The sequence below is a fragment of the Gopherus evgoodei genome, unplaced genomic scaffold (assembly GCF_007399415.2).
Source record: "Gopherus evgoodei ecotype Sinaloan lineage unplaced genomic scaffold, rGopEvg1_v1.p scaffold_59_arrow_ctg1, whole genome shotgun sequence".
NCBI lineage: Eukaryota > Metazoa > Chordata > Testudines > Testudinidae > Gopherus > Gopherus evgoodei.
Window position 1 is genome coordinate 1024104 of NW_022060080.1, and position 27616 is coordinate 1051719.

The following is a 27616-nucleotide window of genomic DNA, read 5'->3' on the forward strand; positions in this document are numbered from 1 at the left end:
ACTCCCTTGGAGAGCACAGAATGGAACCCAGGCGTCCTGGGGGGGGTGTCATATAAGGCAGTGTTGCCTAGTGCATGGAGCTCAGCGGTGGGATAACCCAGCTCAGCCATAACCCAGCTTTACTGGGCTCGCACAGAGCAGCTGGGGGAGTGGGGAAGAGTTGGAGAGGGGTGTGGGGAGTGGTGGGATTTGCCACCCGTTAGCTCCAGGGGAAACCAGGCAGGCCTGTTACAGCAAGTGTTTCCTGTCTGCCACGGAGTCCATGAGGCCATCATGTGAACTTGGTAGATTTCCAGCCAGCGCTGCGTCAGGGCTGTGATTTCTCAGCACAGTGGGGAAGGCAGGGTACGGAAGAGGCCTGGGCACACCCGCCAGTCAAGGCAGAGAGACTGACTCCAGTGTGTGGCGGGTATGGCCTTGGGATTTAATGGGGATCAGCTGCTAGGACTCCTGGGTTCAATACCCTGCTCAGGAGGGGAGTGGGGATCTAGCAGGGTGGACTGGAAGTCAGGACTTCTGGGTTTATCCTCAGCTTGGGAGAGGAGTGGGATGTAGTGGGTAAAGCAGGGGGCTGGGCATCCAGATTCCTAAGGCAGGGGCAAGTGGGGCAATTTGCCCCAGGCCCCACAAGAATATAGTGTTATAACTTTTTTTAATGGAAGGGGCCCCCGAAATTGCTTTGCCCCAGGCCCCCTGAATCCTCTGGGCAGCCCTGCCCAGCCAGACCTCTCCTGTAGCCACTTCCCCCTGCACACGGGAGGGGTGGAAGGGTCTGGGATTCATTTCCCACTGTTGACTGGCTGGTGCAGCACCGTAGTCAATCAGCCCCTAAACGCTACCCCCCACCCAAGGGTCAGGCTGGGAGGACTGGGGCTCCACTGAAGGGCATTGAGCTGCATGAGGTCACTAGCCATATGCAGCCGGAGACAGATCCCCAGGACAGGGCTGCCCAGAGGATTCAGGGGGCCTGGGGCAAAGCAATTTCGGGGGCCCCTTCCATAAAAAAAAATTGCAATACTATAAAATACTATATTCTCATGGGGGCCCCTGCAGGGCCTGGAGAAAATTGCCCCACTTGCCCCCCTCTGGGCGGCCCTGGGGCTGGGAGATCCTGAGCTGCAGAGCCAGGGCGAATTGAGTTCTTTAGAGCCCTGACCACAAGCCCCCCCTTTGCCCCTTCCCCCAAGCAGGAAGGGGACCCAGGAGTCCTGATCCCCAACCCGCTAGACCCCACACCCTCCGGGAGTGTGTGGCAGAGCCAGGACTTGACCTTTGGGTCAGGGGCGCCCCAGCCTGGGAGCAGGGCCTAGGTGTGTTCTCCGCATGCCCACAGACGTCAGCGGCTCTCTTTGGAGGGGTGGGAGTGACGAATTCAGGCCAGGGTCAAACGTTACTAAAAATAGGTTTTACTTAATGAACAAAAGACAAACAAGAGGGGGCAGAAGGGGAAACTGGCCACAGGAAATCAGCCCTCCCACCCAATCCCCCTTGCTCCCAGCCATGGCGAGGGGATGCCACAGCTAGTCACGACTCATGCCCGGAGCAGGTGTAGCTCCTTTTGCTTTCACTTCCCAGGATGGGTGGCAGGTTGTTTTAACAGGTCAGCAGCCTCCCAATTTGGGTTCAGTCTGCAGTGGGGGGACCTGGGGGAAGCGGGATGCGTGGCTCGTGCTGAAGGATGCAGCCATCGGGGCTGGGAGGCTGGCCTGAGATCATAGGTACACGCGCCGCAGGTCGGAAGGGGACGTGATGGCGTTGCACTGCGGGCAGAGCTTCTTGGAGCCCTGGAAGAAAGGGCAGCGGGACACGGCAAGCTTTAAAAGAGATCTGGTAAATGGTTAACAATGCTCCCCCACTCCAGCAGAGCACCCTGCATTCAACACACCCGTCATGCTGCTACCTCTGGGCGCTAAGTGTTAGCGCTAGGAATAGGACCTGAGAACCCTGACCCCCCAGTTCACTGGACCCCATTCCTCTCCCAGAACTGGGAATGGAACCCAGGTGTCCTGTCTCCCAGCCACTCCCCTCTAACCACTAGACCCCACTCCTTTCCCAGAGCTGGGAATGGAACCCAGATGTCCTGGTTGCCAGCCCCCCTGCTCTAACCATCGGACCAGACTTCCCTTCAAGAGCACAATAAGAAACCACTGAAGAGACAATTTCCCCCTGGGAAGAGGCAAATGGAAGGCATCAGGGACCATGGTGATGGGCCCGGTATGAGAGCTTGAATGGGACAGAACAGAGGGCTGGGTAGGACTGACTGGCCATCGATGCCTGGAGTCAAGCCAGCATTGGGGGGGCTCAAAGCCACAGAGCAGCGACTTGGGGAGAGGAGAGCTAACGGGGGTTATGCAGCGAAATGCACAAGGGGTGGCTCTGGACTGTGTATTTCATGCTCTGGAGCAGATAATGGAGCATGGGCAGGGAACCCAAAGGGAATGGGGGGGGGGCGTTACCAGGGTCCGGAGCCAGCACTGCTCGCAGTGGATGTGCCAACACTGAATCGAAGTCAACGGCACGGAGTACGAGTCCTGGAAAGGAAAGAGACTGAACATTGGGAAAGAACTGCAGGGAGCAGGGTGGGAGCACTGGCTGTGGGGGAGCTCCCAGCTAGTCCACTCCCAGCCTCTCCCAGAAGGGGGCGCTGTAGGGAGCAGGGTGGGAGCGCTGGCTGTGGGGGAGCTCCCAGCTAGTCCACCCCCAGCCTCTTCCAGAAGGGGGCGCTGTAGGGAGCAGGGTGGGAGCGCTGGCTATGGGGGAGCTCCCAGCTAGTCCACCCCCAGCCTCTCCCAGCAGGGGGCACTGTAGGGAGCAGGGCGGGAGCGTTGGCTGCAGGGGAGCTCCCGGCTATTCCACCCCCAGCCTCTCCCAGCCGGGGGCGCTGTAGGGAGCAGGGTGGGAGCGCCAGCTGCAGGAGAGTTCTCAGCTATTCCACCTCCAGCCTCTCCCAGCAGGGGGCGCTGTAGGAAGCAGGTCGGGAGCACTGGCTGTGAGGGAGTTCACTGCTATTCCACCCCCAGCCTCTCCCAGCAGGGGGCGCTGTAGGGAGCAGGGCGGGAGCGCTGGCTGCAGGGGAGTTCTCAGCTATTCCACCCCCAGCCTCTCCCAGCAGGGGGCGCTGTAGGGAGCAGGGCGGGAGCGCTGGCTGTGAGGGAGCTCCCGGCTATTCCACCCCCAGCCTCTCCCAGCAGGGGGCGCTGTAGGGAGCAGGGTGGGAACGCTGGCTGCAGGGGAGTTCTCAGCTATTCCACCCCCAGCCTCTCCCAGCAGGGGGCACTGTAGGGAGCAGGGTGGGAACGCTGGCTGCAGGGGAGTTCTCAGCTATTCCACCCCCAGCCTTTCCCAGCAGGGGGCGCTGTAGGAAGCAGGGCAGGAGCGCTGGCTGTGGGGGAGTTCACTGCGATTCCACTCCCAGCCTCTTCCAGCAGGGGGTGCTGTAGGGAGCAGGGTGGGCGCTTTGGCTGTGGGGGAAGCTCCTGGATACTCCACCCCCAGCCTCTCCCAGGAGGGGGCGCTATAGGGAGCAGGGCGGGAGCGCTGGCTGTGAGGGAGTTCACTGCTATTCCACTCCCAGCCTCTCCCAGCAGGTGGTGCTGTAGGGAGTAGGGCGGGAGCACAGGATGCGGGGGAGCTCCCGGCTATTCCACCCCCAGCCTCTCCCAGCAGGAGGCGCTGTAGGGAGCAGGGTGGGAACGCTGGCTGCAGGGGAGTTCTCGGCTATTCCACCCCCAGCCTCTCCCAGCAGGGGGCGCTGTAGGGAGCAGGGTGGGCGCTTTGGCTGTGGGGGAAGCTCCTGGATACTCCACCCCCAGCCTCTCCCAGCAGGGGGCGCTGTCAGGAGCAGGGTGGGAGCTCTGGCTGTGGGGGAAGCTCCTGGATACTCCACCCTCAGCCTCTCCCAGCAGGGGGCGCTGTCGGGAGCAGGGCAGGAGCGCTGGCTGTGGGGGAGTTCACTGCGATTCCACTCCCAGCCTCTTCCAGCAGGGGGTGCTGTAGGGAGCAGGGTGGGAGCTTTGGCTGTGGGGGAAGCTCCTGGATACTCCACCCCCAGCCTCTCCCAGCAGGGGGCGCTGTCGGGAGCAGGGCAGGAGCGCTGGCTGCAGGGAGGGGAGCTCCTGGCTACTCAAGTATCCAGAATGATGCCAGACTCTGGAGGGAGTGGAATCCAGAGCCCATGTTTTGGTCCCAAGCAGAGATGTGGGGGAAGGGCATCACAGCATCCCACCGCTAACTGCTCTGCATTGGGAGCCAGTCACAGGAACTTGCTCGTTCAGACGCCAGGTCAAAACCCCCAGATCTTAATATGTCGGATCCGGGTCCAAATTTTGCTTCCTGGGCCCAGTGTGTGTGTGTGAGGGGCTGGTAACAAGCCAGGGGATGGGCCACCCTTACCAGGCAAATGTGGCATTTGTACGAATCCTTTTGGAGGAGCTGTCGCCGCAGCTCCTGGATCTGAGCCTTCAGCAGCTCCATGGTGAGGGTGGAGTCTCCCTCCTCCTCCTCCGCCTTGCTGTGGGGACAGGAGAGGATTGGAGAGAAGCCGAGAGGCTGGCACTGGACATGAGCAAGGCAGGGGGGAGAAGGAAGGTGACTAGAGATTAAGCGAAGTCAGAATTCGGATCCAGGTGGCCCAAGGGAGTGCTGGGATTCTGGGGCAGGCCCATGTGAGGCAGGGCCAGGGAGAAAAGATAGACGGACGGCGCAGAGCCGGGGCCATCTCTTAGCAGGATGGCGCAATGGAGGGGGCAGATTAGGGCAGTCGAGGGCACACAGGAGCCCTTGGAGCAGCTCAGCCACTGAGCAACAGGGCACTGGAAAGGAGCCAAGAGAAAGCGGGAGCCCCCACTGATTTACCCTCTTGCCGTCCCAGGTGCACCCCGGACCCCTGGCTTCCTGCTGTCCTCCTCCGCTGGGGCACTCTTTGAGACTGGAGACAGGCACCTGGTCAGGTGGCAGTGAAGGAAGAGACAATACCCTTACAGCCCCCTCTCCCCACAGCCGGAGAGCTCCAGGGATCTAGACAGTGTCCCCCAAAAGCCGGGCTGAAATCAGGGAGGTGGCCCGAGCTGAGTTTGCCAAGAGAGGTGGTCGTGGAACATGCTGATTACAGAGCCCACGGTCCAGGCCAGGACGTGATACAGATCCCAAGTGTGCTTTGCCCTTCATTCAAGGATCTCAAAGCACTTTGCAAACTGGCTAGGGAGGGTGAGGAGAGGGAAACTGAGGCACAACAGGCAAAGAAACCTGCCTGAATTAAAGAGGGAGGCAGAGTTCAGCGCCAGGTCCAGAAAGCTAAGTCCTGAGTCACAGCCCTCTTGCTCCAACCACTGGACCCCACTGCCCTTCCAGAGCCAGGACTAGAATCCAGGTGCCTCGGCTCTCAGAACACGCTGCTCTAAGCACTAGATCCCACTCCACAGAGTACGAGTTCACCACCGGCCCAGCACAATGCTTCAATCCAACCTTGGCCTCCCGTTTTGCGCCAGGCTGCCCGAGCGCTGATCAGCTGGGCTGGCGCTGACAGAAATTAGGGTGTGTGCTGTTTTCTCCCCATTCCTATAGAGGGCGTGGCACATCACCAGCTGCTGGGTCCACTTGGGAGCGACTAAGGGACTTACAACCGCTGCCAGCCGGGGGAGCGCTCCACCAGCTCAAGCCACAGGGCCGTGCGGCCTGGAGGCAGGGCCGAGCTGCACCTCTGTGAGTTGCAGGTGCGAATGGTGCAGCCGTGGGGTTTTGCTCCCATGCCACTTCTCTGAATAGTCACCTAGTCTAGGGGCAGAAGGGAAACCTCACAGCCCTTACGCCTGCTCCTCACCCCAGCCCAGAAGGTCAGCTCCTCCCTCAGCCCCACAGGGAACAGGATACGTCCGCTTGGCGAAGGCCGGCAGCTCGTCACCATCCGAGTCCATGTCCGTCTCATCGCTGCTCCGTGCCACCAAGAGTCTGCAGTCTGGGAGAGATGGGGGAGAGGCTCTTAATACAGCGCTGGGCATCAGCTGTATGGACCCCACTCGCGATCCCCAAGATCTAATGGCATCAGGCTCTGCTGGCTGAGGTAGAAAAGCCATATCCCTTAGCCAAGGCTGGAGTCCACTCACCAACCACTACGCGTGGCCAGCCGGGGATGGGGGAGAAACGAACAGCGTAGCATCTGACTGAGACTCCCCCCAACTGAGATCAGACCTCCCTCCCTGCCTCGCATCACGCCAGGCGCTGCACAGACCCACACCCGCCTGGGATCACGGGCCCCTCCGTTGCACCGGGCACTGCACAAACACCCAGCGAGAGACAGTGCACCAGAGAGTTTACAATCTAAATAGACAGAAGGTAGAGGGGAAACTGAGGCATGGAGGAGGGGCAGTGACTTGCCCAAGGTCAGCCAGCAGCATGAGGAGGGAGGGACAGACGAGGAAGTCCAGCTCATCGCTGTACCTCACTGGCCTGGCAGGGAACCCTGAAAGGATGGTGGCTTTGGGAAGCAGATTGGTGGAACAAATGTGCAGGGAAGGAGGGGCAGGAAGGCAGCTGGTGGGGCGGGCAGCAGGCAGGGGCACACGCTCCTGAAATAAGGGTAGCAATGCCCCCACCCTGCCACCCCCACGTATAGTAATACAACTATCCCTCTGAGGGAACTCCCTGACCAGATACCGCAGACAGAGAGGCGAGTGGAGGAAGTGGGAACCACAATGCCAGGGGGATTCCTCCATGACAACCTGAACTGGGAGACACTGGGGGCGGGGGGGCGGCAGGGAGACAGCCTCCCCAGCTGCACTGCTCTAGGGGCAGGAAGCCAGTGTCAGGCTTAGCAGCACCTCCCTCCTCCCACGGACAGCAGATCCTATTTCACAACAGCCCAGGCAGATCCTGGGTGGCAACAAAAGTGTATGGGGGGAGGGTGCCAGGGCAGGCCTAAACCAGCTCACACACACAACCGAAAACACCAAAGAAACTGACCAGACAGGCCCCAGTTTTAAGTACAAAATTAAACAGCCCTCTCCTGTCTCCCTTGCAGCATTAGCATGGGACAACAGGTCTGTACAGCACCTAGCGTAATGGGGCCCCGAGCTGCACAGTATCACCGCAACGCCCAATCATTAAGAACTGGGGCCACCGGCTCCTCTCCAAAAGCCTCGGGACCCCCTGCCACTTTTGTCCTTGGTGCCCAGCAAAGAGATAATCCCCACAAAAATTCTGTCTTGTCCAAAGTTCACCGGGTTTGACATTTGTTCAGCAAAACCAAGACTTTGCACAATTTTTCGTGAGGAAGGTGGGGGGGGTGGAGGATGGCAAGCATAACTGGACTAAAACTCTGGCCCCCCAGGATGAGCGTCAGTATAGTTCCTTATTTATTAGGTGTATTACGGTAGCATCTAGGCACCCCAGTCATGGCCCAGCAGGACTCCATTGTGCGGGGAGCTGAACATTATTTATTAGGTGTATTATGGTAGCACCTAAGGACCTCCTTGTGCTGGGTGCTGCACAGACCCAGAGCAAAGAGATCATTTCTGCCCTAGGGAGCTTCCCATCTAAGATCCCCCAATGGAGATCAGGTTCCCAGTGCGCCTCGGACACAGAACAAGTCCTGCCCTGAAGAGTTTACACTCCAAATAGACACAGGCTGGGAGGGGAAACTGAGGCACCGAGGGGCAATATGACTTTCCCTAGGCCACACAGCACATCAGTGGCTGAGCCCAGATGAAAACTCAGGTGTCCTGAATGATCAAGTCTAAGGAAGCCTCTCCCTCCTTTCCAGTTAAACCACCTCCCAGCATCACACTGCAGGATTGGACGGGGCAGGGAGGCTGCTCCAGAGCCCACATCCTGCATCCATCCACCTCCTCCTGCTGCTGCTCCTCTGCCTTCCATGCAGTCTCTGGAGCCCATGAACTACGGGGCGCTAACAGGCCCTGCGGGGTCACACACCAGGTATCCCCTCCTGCATTGACCTCTGTTGAGGGCCCACAGCCTCCGCCCATGGCCCTGCTTAGTCGGTGATTCAGCCCCTTGCTCCATCCTGCCCACCTGCCCCCCGGCTCTGCTCCAGCTGGGCCTGGAAGCTCTTCCGCCAAGGATCTCCTTCCTGTTCCCATGGGGCAAACCCCCCAGGAAAGGGGGAGAGATTTGGGGCAAGTTATCCCACAAGGGCCAGATCCTCAGCCAGTGTAAAGCAGCAGAGCTCCACTGACTCCAATGGAGTGACACCAATTTACATCAGCTAGGGAGCTGGACCTAGGTGTCTGCTCTGTAGGCTTCCCGCTTTCCATTGAGGGATCTGAGGCTGCCCTCTCTCCTGCCTCACCACCATCTTTGCTGCTAATTACCACTGATAATTAACAACACGTTGTATTGTATAGTCTGTCTTAGGCAGCCCCCATCCTCATTGCATCTGAGCACCTCACAATCAGCACATCCTCACAACCCCCCAGGAGGCAGGGCAGGGCTATTATCCCCGTAGTATAGATGGGGAAACTGAGGCAGAGAGAGGCTAAGTAACTTGCCCAAGGTCACACAGGAAGTCTGTGGCCGAGCAGGGACTTGAACCCTGGTCTCCTACATCCTAGACTCATTGGACCATCCTGCCTTTCTTATAGCACCAGCCAGCTGAGCTAAGGATTGTGTTAAAGGGCTTTGATAAGATTCACAACCCACTCTGGGAAGTATAGCTCCCGTGATACAAATAAGGAAACTGAGGCACACTGGGCCCCAGGGGAGAGGGGGGCATGACTTGACCATGGTCACACACAGGAAGAGAACCCAGGTGTCCTGATTCCCAGTTCCCTGCTCCAACCACTAGACAATACTCCCTTCTCCCACAGCCAGTGTTCTAAGCACTGCCCTCCCACAGCTGGGGACAAAACCCAGGAGTTCTGACTCCCAGCCCCCCGTGTTCTAACCACTCTCCTCCCAGAGCAGCTGATAGAAACCAGGAGCCCTGACCCCAAACCTAACCCCCCCCCCCAGCTCTACTCACTAGACTCCCTTCCCCTCCCAGAGTTGGGGATAGAACCCAGGAGTCCTGATTCCCAGCCCCCGACCCCTCACGCTAATCCCATTAGGTCTTTTGGGATGTGAATGCCATAGCAAAGAACTGAGCCCAGGCTGAACTGAGGGCAGGAAGCGTGAAGTACAGGAAACTGTCAGATTTCTCAGTTGGGTTCTGCTGAGTCAATCAGTCTGTACAAATCCAGGTGTGGGTTTGAGGAACTGAAATTTGTGACGTTTCTGCATCTGGCTGGGGAACGTGCTTTGGAGAGGGGTTTGGATTTAAAAACAAGAACAAAGCAGAGGGGGTGAATCTGCCTGGAATCTCTGCCCTGCGGAGCAGAGACGCCCTGGATTTCAGCTAAGCCATACACAGGGGGCCTCGGGGACAGAGCCTTCTACTCCTCCAAAGGGTCAAACTTCTGCTGCCTGAATTAAAGGAGAATCTCCATTAGCAATACAGGGCTTATGACACATACCTGAGCATGCTGATTCCATCCCGTAGAGGGCACTGGTCTTGCCTCCAGTACACACAGGTGTATCACACCCTACTTTAGTCTGACCAAGCCCATTTTCCAGCATCAAAGGTTCTGCTCCGACTCTAACACCAGTGTAACAAACTCATCCAGTAGCTCCACAGCTGTGAACAGACCCCTCCCTCTCCAGAGAGCCCCTCTGGGGAGCGGGTAGGAACACCAGGCTGGCTCAGAGCCGGTGCAGCCCAGTGCTGAACAGACCCATCACAGGTGAATTCTCAGTTACTCCCTTCCTGTGCTTGGGACAGTGGAGGGAGAGAGGGAAAGTTGCTTGAAACTACCTTTATGCTCCACACATTCCCAGCCCATGCTGCAGGTAGAGCAGCCTCCAGGCTGCTCTAAATTATGCTCCGCTCCCTAGGGAAGACGAGAATAGCCACAGCCCTAACTATGCCCCTGGTCCACCCCTACCCCCTCCCCCTGTGAGCCCTGGAGAACAGGAATAGCCACAGTGCAGTGAACGATCCCCTCCCTGCCAGATTGGTGCAGAACCCTAACCCTGGCCCCATGCCAGCCCCAGAGTCCCCTGGGGGGCCAGTGCCATCCCAATTTAAGGTCACTAGAGCAGCCTAGAGGCATCTGGAAGTAACTGACACAGAACAGCTCCAGGCCTAGCTCAGATGCACCCAGAGCAGCGGGGGAGGGGGAAAGCGAGGAAGAGGGAGGGTCGAGAAGAGAATTCACCTACGGGGGGAGGGGGCAGGGACCCACATGAATGCCTCCCAAGCCCCTCCCCTCCCGTCTGTCCCCATCACCAGAGCTGCCCCCTACCTTTTGTTTCCAGAACGTTTTTCTTCGGGCTGCGATATTCGTACCCACCGCAGCGGCTCTCATCGGAGAACTCGTCCTCCGCCTCGGCCAGCCTGGAGCCCCTGGGGAGAGGCTCCTCCATCTGGGCCTCCGGGAGAGAGACAGACACCGGACGTATGCGGGGGGAGTCTGTCTCTTGCTGCTGGGAGTTCGATCCTTGGTAGGGGTGGGAAGCAGAGACCATCTCCCCTCAAGGGACACCTCTGCAATCTAGTATCCCCCAACCCTGGCCACACTGCTGCAGATCAGACCCACGGGCTCAAGTAGCCCCATATCCTCCCACTTCCTGCCATCCTGGATCAGATCCATGGGCCCATCTACCATGGTATCAAGCCTTGCTGGGGACAGTCTCACTCTCCACAAGACTCTATTGCAATCCCATATTAAAATACCTGCCCTCATCCTTGGCCCTCAGGCTGCAGTTTAACACGGCACCACTCAGGGGCAATCTCTGGGGCTAAATCCCTTAAATGCAGGGCCCGATCCATGCACACCCAGACACCCAGCCCCGGATCCTCACCGACTCCTCCAGGCAGGGCCTGATTCGCTTAAACCGTCCGGCTCTGGCTGCAAAACAAGAGAGACAGATCGGAAAGCACCTTCCAGAGGAAGGCTGTGCATCCCTGGAGAGGAGGCTGATGGGGAGTGCTGGACAGCTCATGGGGAGTGGGCAGCTGGATCTAATTGGAGGGACCTGGGCAGGGGACCACTCAGGGAGATGGAGTCAGGGCCGACGAGAGTCGGGGGGGGGGGGAGCCGGTACAAACTACTGGGGCCCCGCAGTCTGGAAGGGGGCCCAGGGCCTGGCTTCCCTGGCTTTGTTGGCCCTATTTAGCTGGTCCACCCTTGGTGGGGGGGCCTGAAAAAAAATTGTCACCAGTGCCCGAACCCACTCTCGGTGGCCCTGGATGGAGTCACTGGGTCGGGGCCCAGATTGCAACCTAACCTGCTCAGGTTATTAAGTTCCAAAAGCACTGGGGGCTGCCCAGCCAGGCATGGGCCCAGGGTCATGCTTTCTGCTTCCAAAGTGCCTCCCCTGTGAAACTTTCCAAAGTGGCTCAGTATTATTCATAGAAGGTCGGGGTTGGAAAGGACCTCAGGAGGTCATCTAGTCCAACCCCCTGCTCAAAGCAGGACCAATCCCCTGACAGATTTTTGCCCCAAACGGCCCCCTCAAGGATTGAATTCACAACTGTGGGTTTAGCAGGCCAATGCTCAAACCACAGAGCTATCCCTCCCCCCTCACTTGACAAACATGGGGAAACTGAGTCACAGAGCAGTGACGTGCCGCACAGTTGGTGAGAGGCATAGCTGAGAAAAGTCCACCCTCACCATTAGATGAGGGTGGACTTTAGACTCTAGAGCTAGAGTCCCAGCCCTAACCACTAGACCTTCCCATCCCTTATCAGCATGATACACCGCCAATGAAGGTTCAGTCCGACCCGACCCTCCCAGTATAAATGCCACCCCCTACACACCCAGATCCATGCTGAGTCCCCTTCTCACCTCCCATGCGGCCCTCCCGGTTTGACTTCACCCGCAGAAAGGTCTGTGGGGGGAGAAAGCAAAGGGGTGAGTCTCAGGCGAAGGAAGAAAACTGCTCTCATGTCGCCTCCCACCCCAGGCTCTAAGCGGTTCGCCCCAGCTGGAGAGCATGAGTGGAAGGCTTCCCCTCTCCCAGAGACATCTGCAGAGCCTCCCCCCTGCCCATGGGTCAGAGAGAAAGGGGACCCCTAGTCAGGCCCCCCAACCCCCACCACATGGCTCCAAGCTGGATTGCTAACCTCGTGCAACACCCTGGCTTAGTCGATGCAATCGTGTCTCCTTCTAGTGGCAAAGTCTGGGTACTACAACCGCCAGCTACACCAGCTGGGGGAAGGGCCCCTATATCTCCCATGTTTGGGGCTAATGTCTGCACAGCCGAAGGTCCCCAGTTCGAGTCTCTGCTGAGGGCTGTGGTCTGGTTAGGGGGGGAGCGCACCTGCTGCCTGTCCACCTTGTTGTGCCCGTCCTCGTAGGCCTGTGGCGACCCCTTGGGAGAGTCCATGCCATCCTGAGTGGAGATCGCTGGAGACTGGAAGGGAAGATGTGAAGGGTGAGCTTGCGCCACTGATCATGTGGGGCTGGAGCAGCAGGGGAAGAACAGCGGGATGGCTGGAGCCCCCGAGGGTTGAGTGATTATGGATATTTGGTGTCCAAGCTCTCCCAGCAGGGGGCGCTGGCTGTGGGGTGAGCTCCTGGCTACTCCAGTCCCAGGCTCTCCCAGCAGGGGGCATTGTGGGGAGTGGGGCAGGAGCGCTGGCTGTGGGGTGAGCTCCTGGCTACTCCAGTCCCAGGCTCTCCCAGCAGGGGGCGCTGTGGGGAGTGGGGCAGGAGCGCTGGCTGTGGGGTGAGCTCCTGGCTACTCCAGTCCCAGGCTCTCCCAGCAGGGGGCGCTGTGGGGAGTGGGGCAGGAGCACTGGCTGTGGGGTGAGCTCCTGGCTACTCCAGTCCCAGACTCTCCCAGCAGGGGGTGCTGTGGGGAGTGGGGCAGGAGCGCTGGCTGTGGGGTGAGCTCCTGGCTACTCCAGTCCCAGACTCTCCCAGCAGGGGGCACTGTGAGGAGTGGGGCAGGAGCACTGGCTGTGGGGTGAGCTCCTGGCTGTTCCAGTCTCAGTAGCTCTCTGCGAAGAATCAGTGTTCACCACCTCTACTCTTGCCTCTTAAAGCCGGTGAGCTGGGGCAATGACTGGGCTGGGCTGGGCTGGGTCAGGATGGCACCCCCTGGAGTTCACCCACAGGGGAGACTTCAGCCTCTAGCTCCTTAGTGCCCCTCCCCAGGAAGGGTGATGGGGATGTGGGGGGAACCCCGCAGGGAGGGGGAGAGAGGGACAAAACCCCTTTGCAACAGCCATCCCCGGAGCCGGGGGGCAAGGGGAGCTCACCTGGGACGATCTCTGGGTGTCCTCCAGAGGGGTCATGGCCTCCCTGTGGAGAGAGACAGAAAGGGTGAGCTGCCGGGCAGAGAGTGCAGAGCCCCAGTGGGACCAGTCCACAAAGTCCCCCGCCATCCAGGGGTCTCGCTGACTGACTGGAGTAGGGATGCTCCTGTGTCTGTCCATGATGGGGGGCTCCCGTATCTGCCCATGGGGAGGGCGGAGGGGACTCCCATACCTGTCCATGGGGAGGGGAAGAGGGGCTCCCGTTCCTGTCCAAGGGAGGGGAGGCTCCCTTACCTGCCTGAGGGGAGGGGGCTCCCATACCTGTGCAGGGCAGAGGGGCTCCCATACCTGTCCATGTGAGGGGACGGGGGGCCCCCATACCTATCCATGGGGAGGGGGTGGAGGCTCCCATGCCTGTCCAAGGGAGGAGGCTCCCATACCTGTCCAGGAGGTGGGCGAGTCTCTCGATCTCCTGCTGCAGGTGGTGCCCCAGCTCCGCGCACTGCAGCTCCCTCTGGCAAAGGGGGCACCGAAGGGCCAACGGTTCCAGCTTCTTCTCCCCTGGGAAAAAGGAGGCAGCCTGGTCAGCCCCCCAGCTCCGGGGACGTCCCACCCAGCGGGCTGCTCCCCCCACCACCACAGCCAGTGCTCCTGCCCCACTCCCCACAGCGCCCCCTGCTGGGAGAGGCCGGGACTGGGGTAGCTGGGAGCTCCCCCCACAGCCAGCGTTCCTGCCCCACTCCCCACAGCGCCCCCTGCTGGGAGAGGCCAGGGCTGGGGTAGCTGGGAGCTTCCTCCACAGCCAGCGCTCCTGCCCCACTCCCCACAGCGCCCCCTGCTGGGAGAGGCCAGGGCTGGGGTAGCTGGGAGCTCCCCCCACAGCCAGTGTTCCTGCCCCACTCCCCACAGGGCCCCCTGCTGGGAGAGGCCAAGGTTGGGGTAGCTGGGAGCTCCCCCCACAGCTAGCGCTCCTGTCCCACTCCCCACAGCGCCCCCTGCTGGGAAAGGCCAGGGCTGGGGTAGCTGGGAGCTTCCTCCACAGCCAGCACTCCTGCCCCACTCCCCACAGCGCCCCCTGCTGGGAGAGGCCAGGGCTGGGGTAGCTGGGAGCTCCCCCCACAGCCAGCGCTCCTGCCCTACTCCCCACAGCGCCCCCTGCTGGGAGAGGCCAGGGCCGGGGTAGCTGGGAGCTTCCTCCACAGCCAGTGTTCCTGCCCCACTCCCCACAGCGCCCCCTGCTGGGAGAGGCCAGGGCTGGGGTAGCTGGGAGCTCCCCCCACAGCCAGCGCTCCTGCCCCACTCCCCGCAGCGCCCCCTGCTGGGAGAGGCCAGGGCTGGGGTAGCTGGGAGCTCCCCCCACAGCCAGCGTTCCTGCCCCACTCCCCACAGCGCCCCCTGCTGGGAGAGGCCAGGGCTGGGGTAGCTGGGAGCTTCCTCCACAGCCAGCGCTCCTGCCCCACTCCCCACAGCGCCCCCTGCTGGGAGAGGCCAGGGCTGGGGTAGCTGGGAGCTCCCCCCACAGCCAGTGCTCCTGCCCCACTCCCCACAGCGCCCCCTGCTGGGAGAGGCCAGGGCTGGGGTAGCTGGGAGCTTCCTCCACAGCCAGCGCTCCTGCCCCACTCCCCACAGCGCCCCCTGCTGGGAGAGGCCAGGGCTGGGGTAGCTGGGAGCTTCCTCCACAGCCAGTGTTCCTGCCCCACTCCCCACAGTGCCCCTTGCTGGGAGAGGCCAGGGCTGGGGTAGCTGGGAGCTCCCCCCACAGCCAGTGCTCCTGCCCTACTCCCCACAGCGCCCCCTGCTGGGAGAGGCCAAGGTTGGGGTAGCTGGGAGCTCCCCCCACAGCTAGCGCTCCTGTCCCACTCCCCACAGCGCCCCCTGCTGGGAAAGGCCAGGGCTGGGGTAGCTGGGAGCTTCCTCCACAGCCAGCACTCCTGCCCCACTCCCCACAGCGCCCCCTGCTGGGAGAGGCCAGGGCTGGGGTAGCTGGGAGCTCCCCCCACAGCCAGCGCTCCTGCCCTACTCCCCACAGCGCCCCCTGCTGGGAGAGGCCAGGGCCGGGGTAGCTGGGAGCTTCCTCCACAGCCAGTGTTCCTGCCCCACTCCCCACAGCGCCCCCTGCTGGGAGAGGCCAGGGCTGGGGTAGCTGGGAGCTCCCCCCACAGCCAGCGCTCCTGCCCCACTCCCCACAGCACCCCCTGCTGGGAGAGGCCAGGACCAGGGTAGCTGGGAGCTCCCCCCACAGCCAGCGCTCCTGCCCCATTCCCCACAGCGCCCCCTGCTGGGAGAGGCCAGGGCTGGGGTAGCTGGGAGCTTCCTCCACAGCCAGTGCTCCTGCCCCACTCCCCACAGCGCCCCCTGCTGGGAGAGGCCAGGGCTGGGGTAGCTGGGAGCTCCCCCCACAGCCAGCGCTCCTGCCCCATTCCCCACAGCGCCCCCTGCTGGGAGAGGCCAGGGCTGGGGTAGCTGGGAGCTCCCCCCACAGCCAGTGTTCCTGCCCCACTCTCCACAGCGCCCCCTGCTGGGAGAGGCCAGGGCTGGGGTAGCTGGGAGCTTCCTCCACAGCCAGCGCTCCTGCCCCACTCCCCACAGCGCCCCCTGCTGGGAGAGGCCAGGACTGGGGTAGCTGGGAGCTCCCCCCACAGCCAGCGCTCCTGCCCCACTCCCCACAGCGCCCCCTGCTGGGAGAGGCCAGGGCTGGGGTAGCTGGGAGCTTCCTCCACAGCCAGTGTTCCTGCCCCACTCTCCACAGCACCCCCTGCTGGGAGAGCCTGAATCTGTAAGTCCCTGTCTTGCCTAAGGGGCGGGAGGGGCTGGTTACCGAGCCAAGGCCTCTCGGGGGGGGGGGGGGGCCGCAGAGGGCAGCTGGGGCCGAGGAGCCCGGGGAGCGGAGATCCCCAATCAATCAGTCTGGTCAATGGGCTGCGGCCCTCTGCGATGTGACCCCGGGAGCTTCTTCCTTCAGCCCTGGCTGGGGGTCAGGGCCTGGTTAACGAGCTATTAATCAATCCCACTGAGCCTTTGTCCCTGCTGTCTGTTGGGGTTATCGTGTCCAACCAGGGACAGCAGGGCACCTGCTGCCGGACAGGGGTGGGAGGAAGGGTCTGAATGGAAGGGAGAGATTAAGGCTGGGAGAGGACAGAAGGTTCTGCAGAGAGATCAAAGGTGTGACTCTTCTTCCTTTCCAGCAGATGCAAGATCAGCCCTGGTTATAGCAGCCAGAGGCAACAACCAAGACCAGCCTCCCCTCCCCCCACATTGTGCCAGGCGCTGTACGCACCCCAAGAGGCAAGGTGCGCGCAGAGGCACTGCGATGTAATCCAGGGCACTGGACTGAGGTCAGTACACCTGGGTTCCAGCCCAGCCTTTGACTTCATAGCAGCAAAACTCCCGCTGACAAGCTAAATAGACAAGGGGAGTGGGGAGGAGAAACTGAGGCACAGAGCAGGCACGCTCCTCCCCCAAGGCAGTGGCAGAGCTGAGATCTTATTGGGTCTCACTGACCTCATGAAATGTTGTTTCCCAAGCAGTGGGTTGTTTTTAGCCTTCCCCTCCGCCCCCATCTCCAATGTACTAGAGCTGAAAAGGGACCGTGTTTCCTAGTTTCAATTCCATGTCCCAGGAGGCCAAAAGTCAGCAAGGTGCTTCGGTTCTGTTTATTTGCCCTTGAAAAAAAACCAAACTTTCCAGCTGCAAGGTAGAACTTCCTGCGAAACTGACGCCTGCAGGCCTCAGACAGCTGTAGGGTGAGGCGAGGTGGGGCAGGGCACCCCCCCGTCCGCAGAGACAATGTACATATCAATATTGATGGCTGAGCTTCTCACACAAGTTGATCTGGGCCTTTGGAGATTTAGCCTCACTTCTCAGCTCTTCCATGGGCTCCCCGTACTGTTCAGGATTTTACTTCCTATTGAAACACCTACATTTTCACCACAGTCTGACTCCGTGCCTCAGTTTCCCCAATCTGTAAAATGAGGATAATTATTGTTGTTTCAATCCAAAATCAGAGCCCTGTTGCGCTTGGTGCTGTACAAACTCCAGGGGAGAGGCAGACCCTTCCTGGAGAGCTCTTCAACGTAGAGAGGCAGAAAGGGTCTAGGTAACTCATTTTGCAGATGGGGAAACTAAGGCACAGAGCAGGGCTCTGACTTCCACCAGGGTACACAGGGAGTCATGGCAGAGCCAGGAATTGCAGCTGAGTCTTCGTCTAATGCCGTCACTACACAAACATCCTTCCACCATGGCAGTGGCTTAGCACACTGGCTTTCGGCCTTTGTCTGGCTTGACTATCAGATTGTGAGCTCTGTGGGGTAGGGAGGGACTGTCTCCTACCATGTGTCTGGGCAGCGCCCGGCACAATGGGGCCCTGATCTTGGTCAGGGTCTGGGCAGCCTGGCACAATGGGGCCCTGATCTCGGTCAGGGTCTCGGCAGCACCTGGCACAATGGGGGGCCCTGATTTCAGTCGGGGTCTGTGCAGCGCACGGCACAATGGGGCCTTGATCTCGGTCAGGGTCTGGGCAGTGCCTGGCACAATGAGGCCCTGATTTCAGTCGGGGGCTGTGCAGTATCTGGCACAATGGTCCCCCCAGTTAGTGCCAGGGCAGGCAATATTTACAATATGACATCTGACTGGAGTTCCCTGACAGCACTTTCTCCCCAGCTGACCCGTGCGGGCTCCAACTCCCGAGTTTCGCTCTGAGTCTCCACGTCAGACAAAACCCCGAAGAACCCCTCAAAGTGAAACTCGGCTCCAAATCTCCAGCTTCCACCACCAAGGGGGCGGGGAGGGGAGGAACCACCAGTCAGTGACGAAGGCGGAGGGGGGGGAAGCCTTCCCACCAGCCAGGGGCAGAGCTTTGAAGGAAACCAGGCAATTCCCAGTGGTGGGGATTCCAATTTCACTGCAAACGTGTCATGATCTGTAACAACAACACAACAGCGCAGGGGTGGGTGGGAGTGCATTTCTGTGATGGAGAGCGCTGGGCCTCAGCACTACTGTCAGAGACCCCGACCCCAGGACGCCTGGGTTCCATTCCTGGGTCTGGAAGGGGGGTATGGTGTCATGGTTAGAGCAGAGGGGTGCTGGGTGCCGGGTGCCAGGACCCCTGGGTTCTGTTCCCAGCTCTGGGAGGGGAGTCTAGTGGCTGGAGCAGAACTCCTGGGTTCCATTCCCAATCTAGCCACTAGCTCTCTGCATAATCTTGGGAGAGTCACTCCCCAGCACCTCAGTTTCCCTAGTCTGTAGACTGAGGATAATGCTCCCCCATTTCCCTTTGTGCTGCTGACTCCAGACTAGGCCCAGTGAGGGTGTGTCTGCAGGGGCGGGGCGGGGGGTGTCCAGCTCCCCCGCACTGGACCTCTATTGCTCAGCCCCTCCCTGGCACGGGAAGGAGGAGGCAGTGGATGGCTGCACAGTGTGGGGGGGAGTGAGGAAATGGAGGCAAAAGTTCTGCTTGAGTTAAGATCATGAAGGGCCATTGTCTACTCTGCCCTCCTCTCCACCCCACCCCATCTGCCAAAGACAAATCGGGAGGGTGTGTCAGCAGGCGTCATTCTGGGTTGCTTCACAGGGGCTGGATCTGGGCTCCCCCCTCCCCTAGGGACCGGGGGCCCCCTGAGGAGAATCAGCTATGCCAATTTGTCCTCTTCATGCCCTGTCACTGCCAGGGGCCTGATGGAGAGGCCCAAAAGGGCCTCCCCCTCCCAGCCGTGCCGTGGGGGGTCCTGAGCCCACCCAGCTGAGCGGAAAATAGGCTTTATGCCCCTAGCTGGGCGGCCGGTCACACACAGGGAGCTGTGAATACATGTGAGATGTAATGGAGTCCCAGCCCGCCAGCACGGCCCCTTCCCCCTCATTTGTCACTGCCGTGCGGGGGGGGGGGGTGTCAGGCATTCTCTTTCTGATCCAGGGGGCACTAGGGTGGGGGGATTTGGCCTCAGGATCAGCTCCCCAGCCCCGCAGTAACCTGCACAGGGTCCCCATTGTGTCTTAGCTGGGAGCGTGGGGCAGGGATAGAGGTACCCCGTACTGGGGACTGGCCATGCATGACCTTTCTGCCCAGCCGGTGGGACCCAGAGACAGGCTGATGCTGAAGAGGTTCGGGTCTGAGATTCCCTGCGTTTTTCGGCCAGCAGGAGGCAGGGAGATCCAGGTCCTGGGGATGATGGTGCTGGAAGGGCGTTGTGGGGAGATTCTCAAGCCAAAGAGGCTGTAGTACTGAAGGGTCATCGAAACACCCAAGAGTGGCAGCATAAATCAGTGTCATGAGAGAGCGGCCTGAGCAGAGGGGCTGGGAAGTCCACCATAGATTGGAAATGCTCTGGGCAAGGCCTGTCTTTCTTTGGGCTGTCTCTGCAGTGCCTCGCACACGGGGGTCCTGGGCCGTGAGTGGGGCTCCTAGGGATTAGGATAATACACCTAATAATGTACAGCACCTAGCGCAATAGGGTCCTGGGACTCCTAGGCGTTAACGTAATACACCTAATAAATAACCTATAGCACTCAGCACAAAGGGGTCCTCGGCCATGACTGGGACATCTAGACATTACCATAATACACCTAAGAAATAACCTACAGCGCCCGGCACAAAGGGGTCCCGGGCCATGACACAATAAAAACAATGGACCGAGTGAAGTGAGATGCTACAATCAACTCAGTGGCGTGTCTCCATCTCTGCGATAACTTCTGAACACAACATCCGATCCCTTCCAAGCTTTCAGGGAATGTTTTCGGCACCGCTGATGTTGGTGAAAATCGGAGCACCAGGAAATCCTGATTTCCTCTCAGCTCCGGTCCGGGCAGTGTCCTTTTGGTGCCACAGGCAATGAAATCTCCCTGCTGCTGTCTACACACATCATAGGCATGGGGGCCTCAGGCTGCTCACTGGGTGTAAAACAAGCGACTCGCTAGTAAATAACAATACTAGTGATTAAAGAGCTAGATAAACCCTCGCGAATCCATCGGGTGAAGGCCCTCTTGAAATCTACAGGAAAGCTCCCTTTGATGTCAGCCGAGCCAGGATTCCACCCAGGGAGTTTTTAGTTAAAGCCCCACCCCCTGGAGTCAGGAGATTAGGGGAGAATCTCAGCTTTCCATTTTTTTAAGCAAATTTCTAGCCCCTGTGGTGGCAGAGAGATGCTGGGAAATGGGGCCCTAAAGGTTCTGGAACCAAAAGGAAAATACTTTGTTTCCAAGCATTTAAGGCCAGAAGGGGAAGCTAGACCATCGAGTCAGACCTCCTACAGAGCACATGCTACGAAATTCCTGCCGGACCCCCCAGTCCCATGCTGAGCCCAATTGCTTTAGTTAAATCAAAGCATTTTGAGTCCACGAACAGTTAAAGTGTCTTGCACCAACGGCAGAGACCAAGAGGGACCAAGGTGTCACCAACACCCAAGAACTGATTAGGTGAAACATGCCCCTATGATCCCAGCCTCATGCTGCAGAGGAAGCTAAATTGCCCCCAAGATCTCTGCCCATCTGACTTGGGAAATATTCCTCCTCACTCCTAATTGGGCGATCAGTCTGATCCGGAGCAAGCCCCACCAGCCAGATAGCTAGAAAAGGGATTCTCTCGATCTGCTCAGAGCACTGGCCCACCCTGCCCTGTGTCCCAAGGGAAAAAAACAGGATCCATCTGGCCAACTATGCGTTTGATGGCGGGGGGCGGGGGGGACTGGGACATTCCTTCCTGACCCCCACATGCAACCAGCTGCAGCCCTGAAGCATGAGAGTGGATTCTAGTCATTATCTTAATGCAGAGCTGGGAGCATCAGGAAGCTTCCCAGGCAAAAAGGGACCTACATGACCAGCCCACCTGACCCCTGACCCACCACACACAGCCCAAATTTCTCCCAGAAGCTGGATTAAAACACATCCATCAAAAGATCCTTACATCTCATTTTAAAGACTCTAAGCAATGGTCAGGCCATCCCCTCCCAGGGAAGCGGTACAATTTAAAATATCTAAGTATTGTTATTAAAAATCCCTCATGATTTTTAAGTCAATTTCATGGGGGATGGGAGGACTTGTGATTTTTTTTTTTTTGAAGACTTGAGAGTTCTTGAAGCTGATCCTCTGTATGAAGCATCGATCTGTTTAACCCCGTAGGCACAGGTGGGCCCATGCTGTTTCCATGCTGCCCTAGTGGTTAACAAGGTTCTTAGCCCCATTAGTAATGAGTGCCTGTGGGGGTGGGGAGGGGGACATGAACTGGATTATGAAGAAGACTTTTTACCCTGAATCTCATCCATCTGCCACTGTTCTCCTGGCAGCCTGGAGATAATGAAGGGAATGAATACACCCAGCGAGGGGATTAGCATGACAAAAAGACAAGATCCAGGAGAAAGAGGGGGCCAGCCAGGCCCACCCGAGCTCCCCTCGCCGGGGTGGGACAGCCGTGCAAAGTGGAGGAGGGGGAGACCAGGCTGCTCAGCGGCTTGTGAAAAGGTTGTGTTTGTACCATGTGGTTGACTCCTGCTGGGAGATAAACAGAGGTTGCTCTGTTGTGTGCATCGGACCTGCCATTGCCAAGTTACTGGAAACCCCCCCCCCCCTCCGGGGCCCAGTCGCAGAGCAGGGACCCCATCCTAGCAGGATCAAAGCCAGCCTGCCCCGGACCATGCCAACCTCTTCCACGAGACAACGGGGAGACCCCTGGTGGTGAGCAAGCCCGAGACAGCCACAGGGTTTGTCCGGGGTCCAGCAGCCTCAATGCAGAAGGCCCCTTTTCTGTGACATGTTGGCTCGTCTCTACTGCAAGAGATGCCCAGCGAGGCAGGAGGGTTCTAGCCCTGGCAGCTATGGGGCAGGGGGCTCCCAGAGGGCACCGGCACCGCTACAGCTGTAGGGAGCGGTGTCGCTCTGAAGACACACACACATCCGAGCCAAGCAAGAGAAGCAGCCGCTCTCCCCAAAGGGGTTTCCTCGCTTAGTGTAAACATGACATGATCCTGGGAATTTGGAGGTGCGGGGTTAAGGGTCATCAGGCCTTAGACCCCAATTAGCCTATAAAACAGTGGTTCTCAACCAGGGGTCCAGGGCCCACTGTGGGGGCCGCGAGCAGGTTTCAGGGGGTCTGCCAAGCAGGGCTGGCATTAGACCTACCGGGGCCCAGGGCAGAAAGCTGAAGCCTGAGCAACTTAGCTTCACAGAGCCCCCTTTGGTATGGGGCACCGGGCAAGTGCCCTGCTTCCTACCCCATAACACCAGCCCTGGCTTTTATATGCAGAAAACCAGTTGTTGAGACATAGGTGGGGGGGACTCCAAAAGAAAAAGGTAGAGAACCCCTGCCTTAAACTAACAATGGGACCCCAGCTCCAGAGACCGGGAGGGGTGGGACAGCCCCCCAGCCCCGGCACCCTGATGCTGGATTTTTAGGCTCGATTGTAAATTCGAGGATGCTTGGGTGAGCCATGCGGCAATGGGCTGTGAGAACACCAGCATCCTGTCTACATGGGCCTGCAGGTAAAACAGCGCCCTCGGTAGGATCAGGAGTGAAGGCAGTTTCCTGGACAAAGCCGGCCTTAATGAGCCCCCAGCCACGGCTAATTCAGCTTATGCTGAGCAGGAGCTCAATTTAAGCAGGCCTGAGCCTGCGTCAGAATAGATCTCCCATTGGGCCTGATTCTGATCTAACCTGCTGATTTACACCACTTACTCCTGATTTATCCCGATGTGAGGAAGAAGAGAATCAGACCCACTGACTTGCCATCGGTGTCACACGCCTGCAGCTCTGTAGCGATGGGGAAACTGAGGCGGGGAAATGGCCCAAGGCCCCAAAGGGAGTCAGTGATGTGGCTGCTGGCTCGTTGCCTCCCCCTACTGTCTGCCCAGCCCATGTGGTAACTCAGGGAGATTATGTGGGATCCCTAGAGTTTGCCACAGAGCTGCTGTCTGCGGTGAATTTGTCACAACCATTTTAGCCAGGGCTGTAATCTCCCAACTAGCCATGGCCCTGGCAGGCCCTGACATGCAATTGGGGTTCGCCACAGGGAGTTAAAACAAACAGGGATGGTTTGCAGAGTGAGCGCTTGCTGGGACAGGCTGCCCGTGGGAAACCAGAGGGATTGAAATTCCTTCCCCGCAAACAACAGAGAGTCCACCCCACAAGCACATCAGTTTCAGGGGGCTCAGCAGATTTTGGTGGGGGTCAATGGAGAGAGGAAAATCCCAGCTCCAGATGTCTGGATTTGTGGCACACAGGGGCTGGGTTCTATTCCCCTCCCAGAGCTGGGGATAAAACCCAGGAGTCCTGGCTCCCAGCTCCCCCATATTCTAACCACTGAACCCCACTCCTCTCCCAGAGCTGGACATAGAAACCAGGAGTCTGGATCCCCAGACCTCCGCTCCCTACGCTCTACCCACTCCATGCTGTCCCACCTGGGAGGTTTGGCTGCTTCACTTTGGGTGGGAGGTCTGGTCCAATCGCCCTCCTCCCACATCTACCCTGACCCTGTATTCAGGGGTCACGGGCCCCAGATCTTCTTAAATAGCTCCCAGGCCATGAATACGGTGTGTAAGTGCACCATAACCCACCCACAGCGTCGCTCCCCGTGCGCGCCCCACAGCCCGCCACTTCCCCACCCCTCCGCGATGGCCATTCAGGGCCGGACGCAGCCGCAAGCCCCTTCAATGGCAAGGGGGAGGTCCTGGGGCCAGTCAGGGGAGGGGTGGCATCAGGGGACACTGGGGGGAGGGGTCCCGGGATGGCAAGGGGGGGGAGTTGGAGACACTGAGGGGAGCTGGGGGTTACCAGGATGGGGGAGCAGCCCAGAAGGCCAAGGGGAAGGGGGAGCTGGTGAATACAGTGAGGGAAAGTGGGTGTTGGCGGTGGGGGGAGATCCAGACAGGGTGAGGGTGGGCTGCTGAGGAGGGCAAGGAAAAGGGTTGTGGATAGAAAGGCGGGGGAAGGGGGTTCCCCAGGGGGACCCAGGCTTAGAGCCCCTGGCCTGGGCAGGGGGCAGACAAACTCCCCAAGATCCATCCCCCACTTGGTTCTCTCTCCCTCTGTTTTCCCCCATTCTATTCCCTCCCCCAGTTTGCCGAGGGATGCTGGGGGTGCTGCCCTCGCCCCCTACCTGGCTTGCCATGCCGTGGATTCGGGGAGCCCTTATAAGGGTGCAGCCCGGACACACCGCCAATGGGCTCCAGCCCCATCTGGGTGCGCTGGGCCTCCATCTCCTTCTCCAGCGCCAGGCGGCAGACTTGAGGCGGCTCCGACCCGCTCCGGCCCTTGGCCCTCTTGCCCACCAGGAAGCCGCCCGGGAAGCACTCGACGTCGTCGGCGAGGTGGAAGGGGGCGAAGGGGTGCAGGGCACTGTAGCCCAGCATGCCCACCCCACCCTGCTCCAGGCTAGGGGGGCCAAAAGGCGGCGGGAGGGGCAGCAGCTGCGGGGGATAGTTGCGGCTGGCGGGCGCCAGGCAGTCGGGGTGGGGATACACCAGGGAATAAGCCGCGCCAAGGAATGGCAGCTGGGATGGTTTCTCCATGGCGACTGGCACCCCAAAGTGGCGGGGCTGCTGGCACGGAGTGCTGGTGCTCCGAGTGCCCTCTGAAGTGGAGGCCAGGACCAGGAGGGCTGGGGACGCCAGGGGGTTCAGGAGGCCGGGAGAGTTCTCCATCATGCCACAGCACAGGGACCTAAGGGGAGAGAGAGACAATTAACCAAAGGGCTAGGGGGCGCCGTGCTGCAGGGAGCGGGGCTGGGGCTCAGCAGGGGGCGCCGTGCTGCAGGGAGCGGGGCTGGGGCTCAGCAGGGGGCACCGTGCTGCAGGGAGCGGGGCAGGATTCAGCAGGGGGCGCTGTGCTGCAGGGAGCGGGGCAGGATTCAGCAGGGGGCACTGTGCTGCAGGGAGCGGGGCCGGGTTCAGCAGGGGGCACCATTCTGCAGGGAGCGGGGTGGAGGCTCAGTGGGGGTGCTCCCCCCGACAGTCAGTGCTAACCCCAATGCCCCAGCATGGCATTAGGGGGGCACCATGCTGCAGGGACCGCGGTGAGGGCTCAACAGGGGGCACCGTGCTGCAGGGAGGGGGGGGCTCAGCAGGGGGTGCTCTCCCCTGGCAATCAGTGCCATCCGCAGAGCCCCAATGCAGCAATAGGGGGCAATGTGCTGCATGGAGTGTGGGGCAGGGCTTGGGAGGGGTGCTTGCCAGTCTGAATCAGTGCTGACCCCACTGTGGCGCTAGGGGGCGCTGTGCTGCAGGGAGCAAGGTGGGAGGTTCAGCGGGGGGCGCTCTCTCCTGGCAGGAATGACTGGCCCCACTACCCGCAATGAAGCACTAGGGGGCGCTGTGCTGCAGGGAGCAAGGTGGGAGGTTCAGCGGGGGGCGCTCTCTCCTGGCAGGAATGGCTGGCCCCACTACCCGCAATGAAGCACTAGGGGGCGCTGTGCTGCAGGGAGCAAGGTGGGAGGTTCAGCGGGGGGCGCTCTCTCCTGGCAGGAATGGCTGGCCCCACTACCCCCAATGAAGCACTAGGGGGCGCTGTGCTGCAGGGAGCAAGGTGGGAGGTTCAGCGGGGGGCGCTCTCTCCTGGCAGGAATGGCTGGCCCCACTACCCCCAATGAAGCACTAGGGGGCGCTGTGCTGCAGGGAGCAAGGTGGGAGGTTCAGCGGGGGGCGCTCTCTCCTGGCAGGAATGGCTGGCCCCACTACCCGCAATGAAGCACTAGGGGGCGCTGTGCTGCAGGGAGCAAGGTGGGAGGTTCAGCGGGGGGCGCTCTCTCCTGGCAGGAATGGCTGGCCCCACTACCCGCAATGAAGCACTAGGGGGCGCTGTGCTGCAGGGAGCAAGGTGGGAGGTTCAGCGGGGGGCGCTCTCTCCTGGCAGGAATGGCTGGCCCCACTACCCCCAATGAAGCACTAGGGGGCGCTGTGCTGCAGGGAGCAAGGTGGGAGGTTCAGCGGGGGGCGCTCTCTCCTGGCAGGAATGGCTGGCCCCACTACCCGCAATGAAGCACTAGGGGGCGTTGTGCTGCAGGGAGCAGGTGGGAAGCTCAGTGAGGGGCGGCCGTCAGTGCTGGCGCCAGTGCTCAAGTGTGGCTCTAGGGGGCGCTGTGCTAATGGAGCCTAGCGTTGCTCACAATCAGCCACCCTTCGGAAAGCTGCTGAACAGTCTCTGCTAGGTCCCAAGTTGTGTCCAAACACGTGGGGCCAGTTCTCAAACCCGACCCGCCATCTTCATCTAGACGGCGCTCAAGCAAGGCCAAATTCTCTCCCTGCCTTGGTGGGCCTCTCAGTCATTGTACAAAGGCCAAATCCTCAGCTGGTGCGAACCACCCTAAGTTCAGTCAGCTGAGACTCACAAATGTATTTGGGCACAAGCTTTCGTGGGCTAGAACCCACTTCATCAGATGCATGGAGTGGAAAATCCCACTCCATGTTGGTCTCGAAGATACCACCGGACTCCTCGTTGTTTTTGCTGATACAGACTAACACGGCTACCCCTTGTCAGCTGAGACTACGGCCTGCAGATGCGTAGGAGGGTTTATGACCCAGGGCCGTCCGGGGGAGGGGCAAATGGGGCAATTTGCCCCAGGCCCCACAGAGGCCCCCACAAGAGTTTTTTGGGGCCCTTGGAGCGTGGTCCTTCACTCGCACCAGAGGCCCTGGAAAACTCTCACGGGGCCCGGGCGTCCGAAGCTTTCTTCCGCTCTGGGTCTTCGGGGCACTTCGGCGGCAGGTCCTGGAGTGGAAAGACCCCCTGCTGCTGAATTACCACCAAAGCAGGGGCCCCCTGCTGCCAAAAACCCCAGGCCCCCTGAATCCTCTGGACGGCCCTGTTATGACCCGTGAAGTCACTTCTGTCTCTGGCAGATATTCTGCTATAAGCAGGATTGAAATATACAGCGTCTGGAGCTTGGAAAACATTCATTCGAGACTTTTGTTTTACTCCGCTATATACGAAGCTCCTCTAGATAGGCAAGTATGTAACGTGATCTACAGCTAGACAGGCACAAATACATTATTATCTCTGTTTTACCAAGGGGGAAACTGAGGCACAGAGCAGCGACATGATTCAGCAGCATAGCTGGGGATAGCAGCCTGGAGTCCCGACTCCCAGTGCCCACTTCTCACATCACTAAACCCCACTCCCCTCCCAGAACTAGGGATAGAACCCAGACGTCCTGATTCCCAGTCCCCCAGTGTGCTTTAACCACTAGATCCTGCTCCCCTCCCAGAGCTGGCACGGACTCCAGGAGTCCTGCCTCCCAGCCCCTGCTCTACCCACTCGCTCTGCGTGTTCCCATGTGGATCCTCTCTGGTCCTGGGGCTCAATGTTATCCGGCAACCCCCGCAGGTGGAAAGGCAGGCGGGGAGCACCTAACACCCCCCTCCCAGCCCTGTGGTTCCCTCGCAGCTGGG

At 59.9% G+C, this 27616-nt stretch overlaps 1 protein-coding gene across 1 annotated transcript; it reads right to left on the reverse strand.

The window, feature by feature from the left end:
- Positions 1–1450: 1450 nt before the first annotated feature.
- On the reverse strand, positions 1451–24874 carry LOC115643436 (E3 ubiquitin-protein ligase Rnf220-like). The gene is made up of 12 exons (XM_030547467.1): positions 24331–24874; positions 13693–13813; positions 13256–13298; positions 12313–12405; positions 11838–11880; positions 10852–10898; positions 10293–10419; positions 5819–5953; positions 4855–4927; positions 4393–4510; positions 2457–2531; positions 1451–1784 (listed from the first exon to the last, which is right to left on the reverse strand). The coding sequence occupies exons 1-12, from the start codon at positions 24872–24874 to the stop codon at positions 1713–1715; spliced, it is 1491 nt and encodes a 496-aa protein (XP_030403327.1). The 3' UTR covers positions 1451–1712.
- Positions 24875–27616: the final 2742 nt, after the last annotated feature.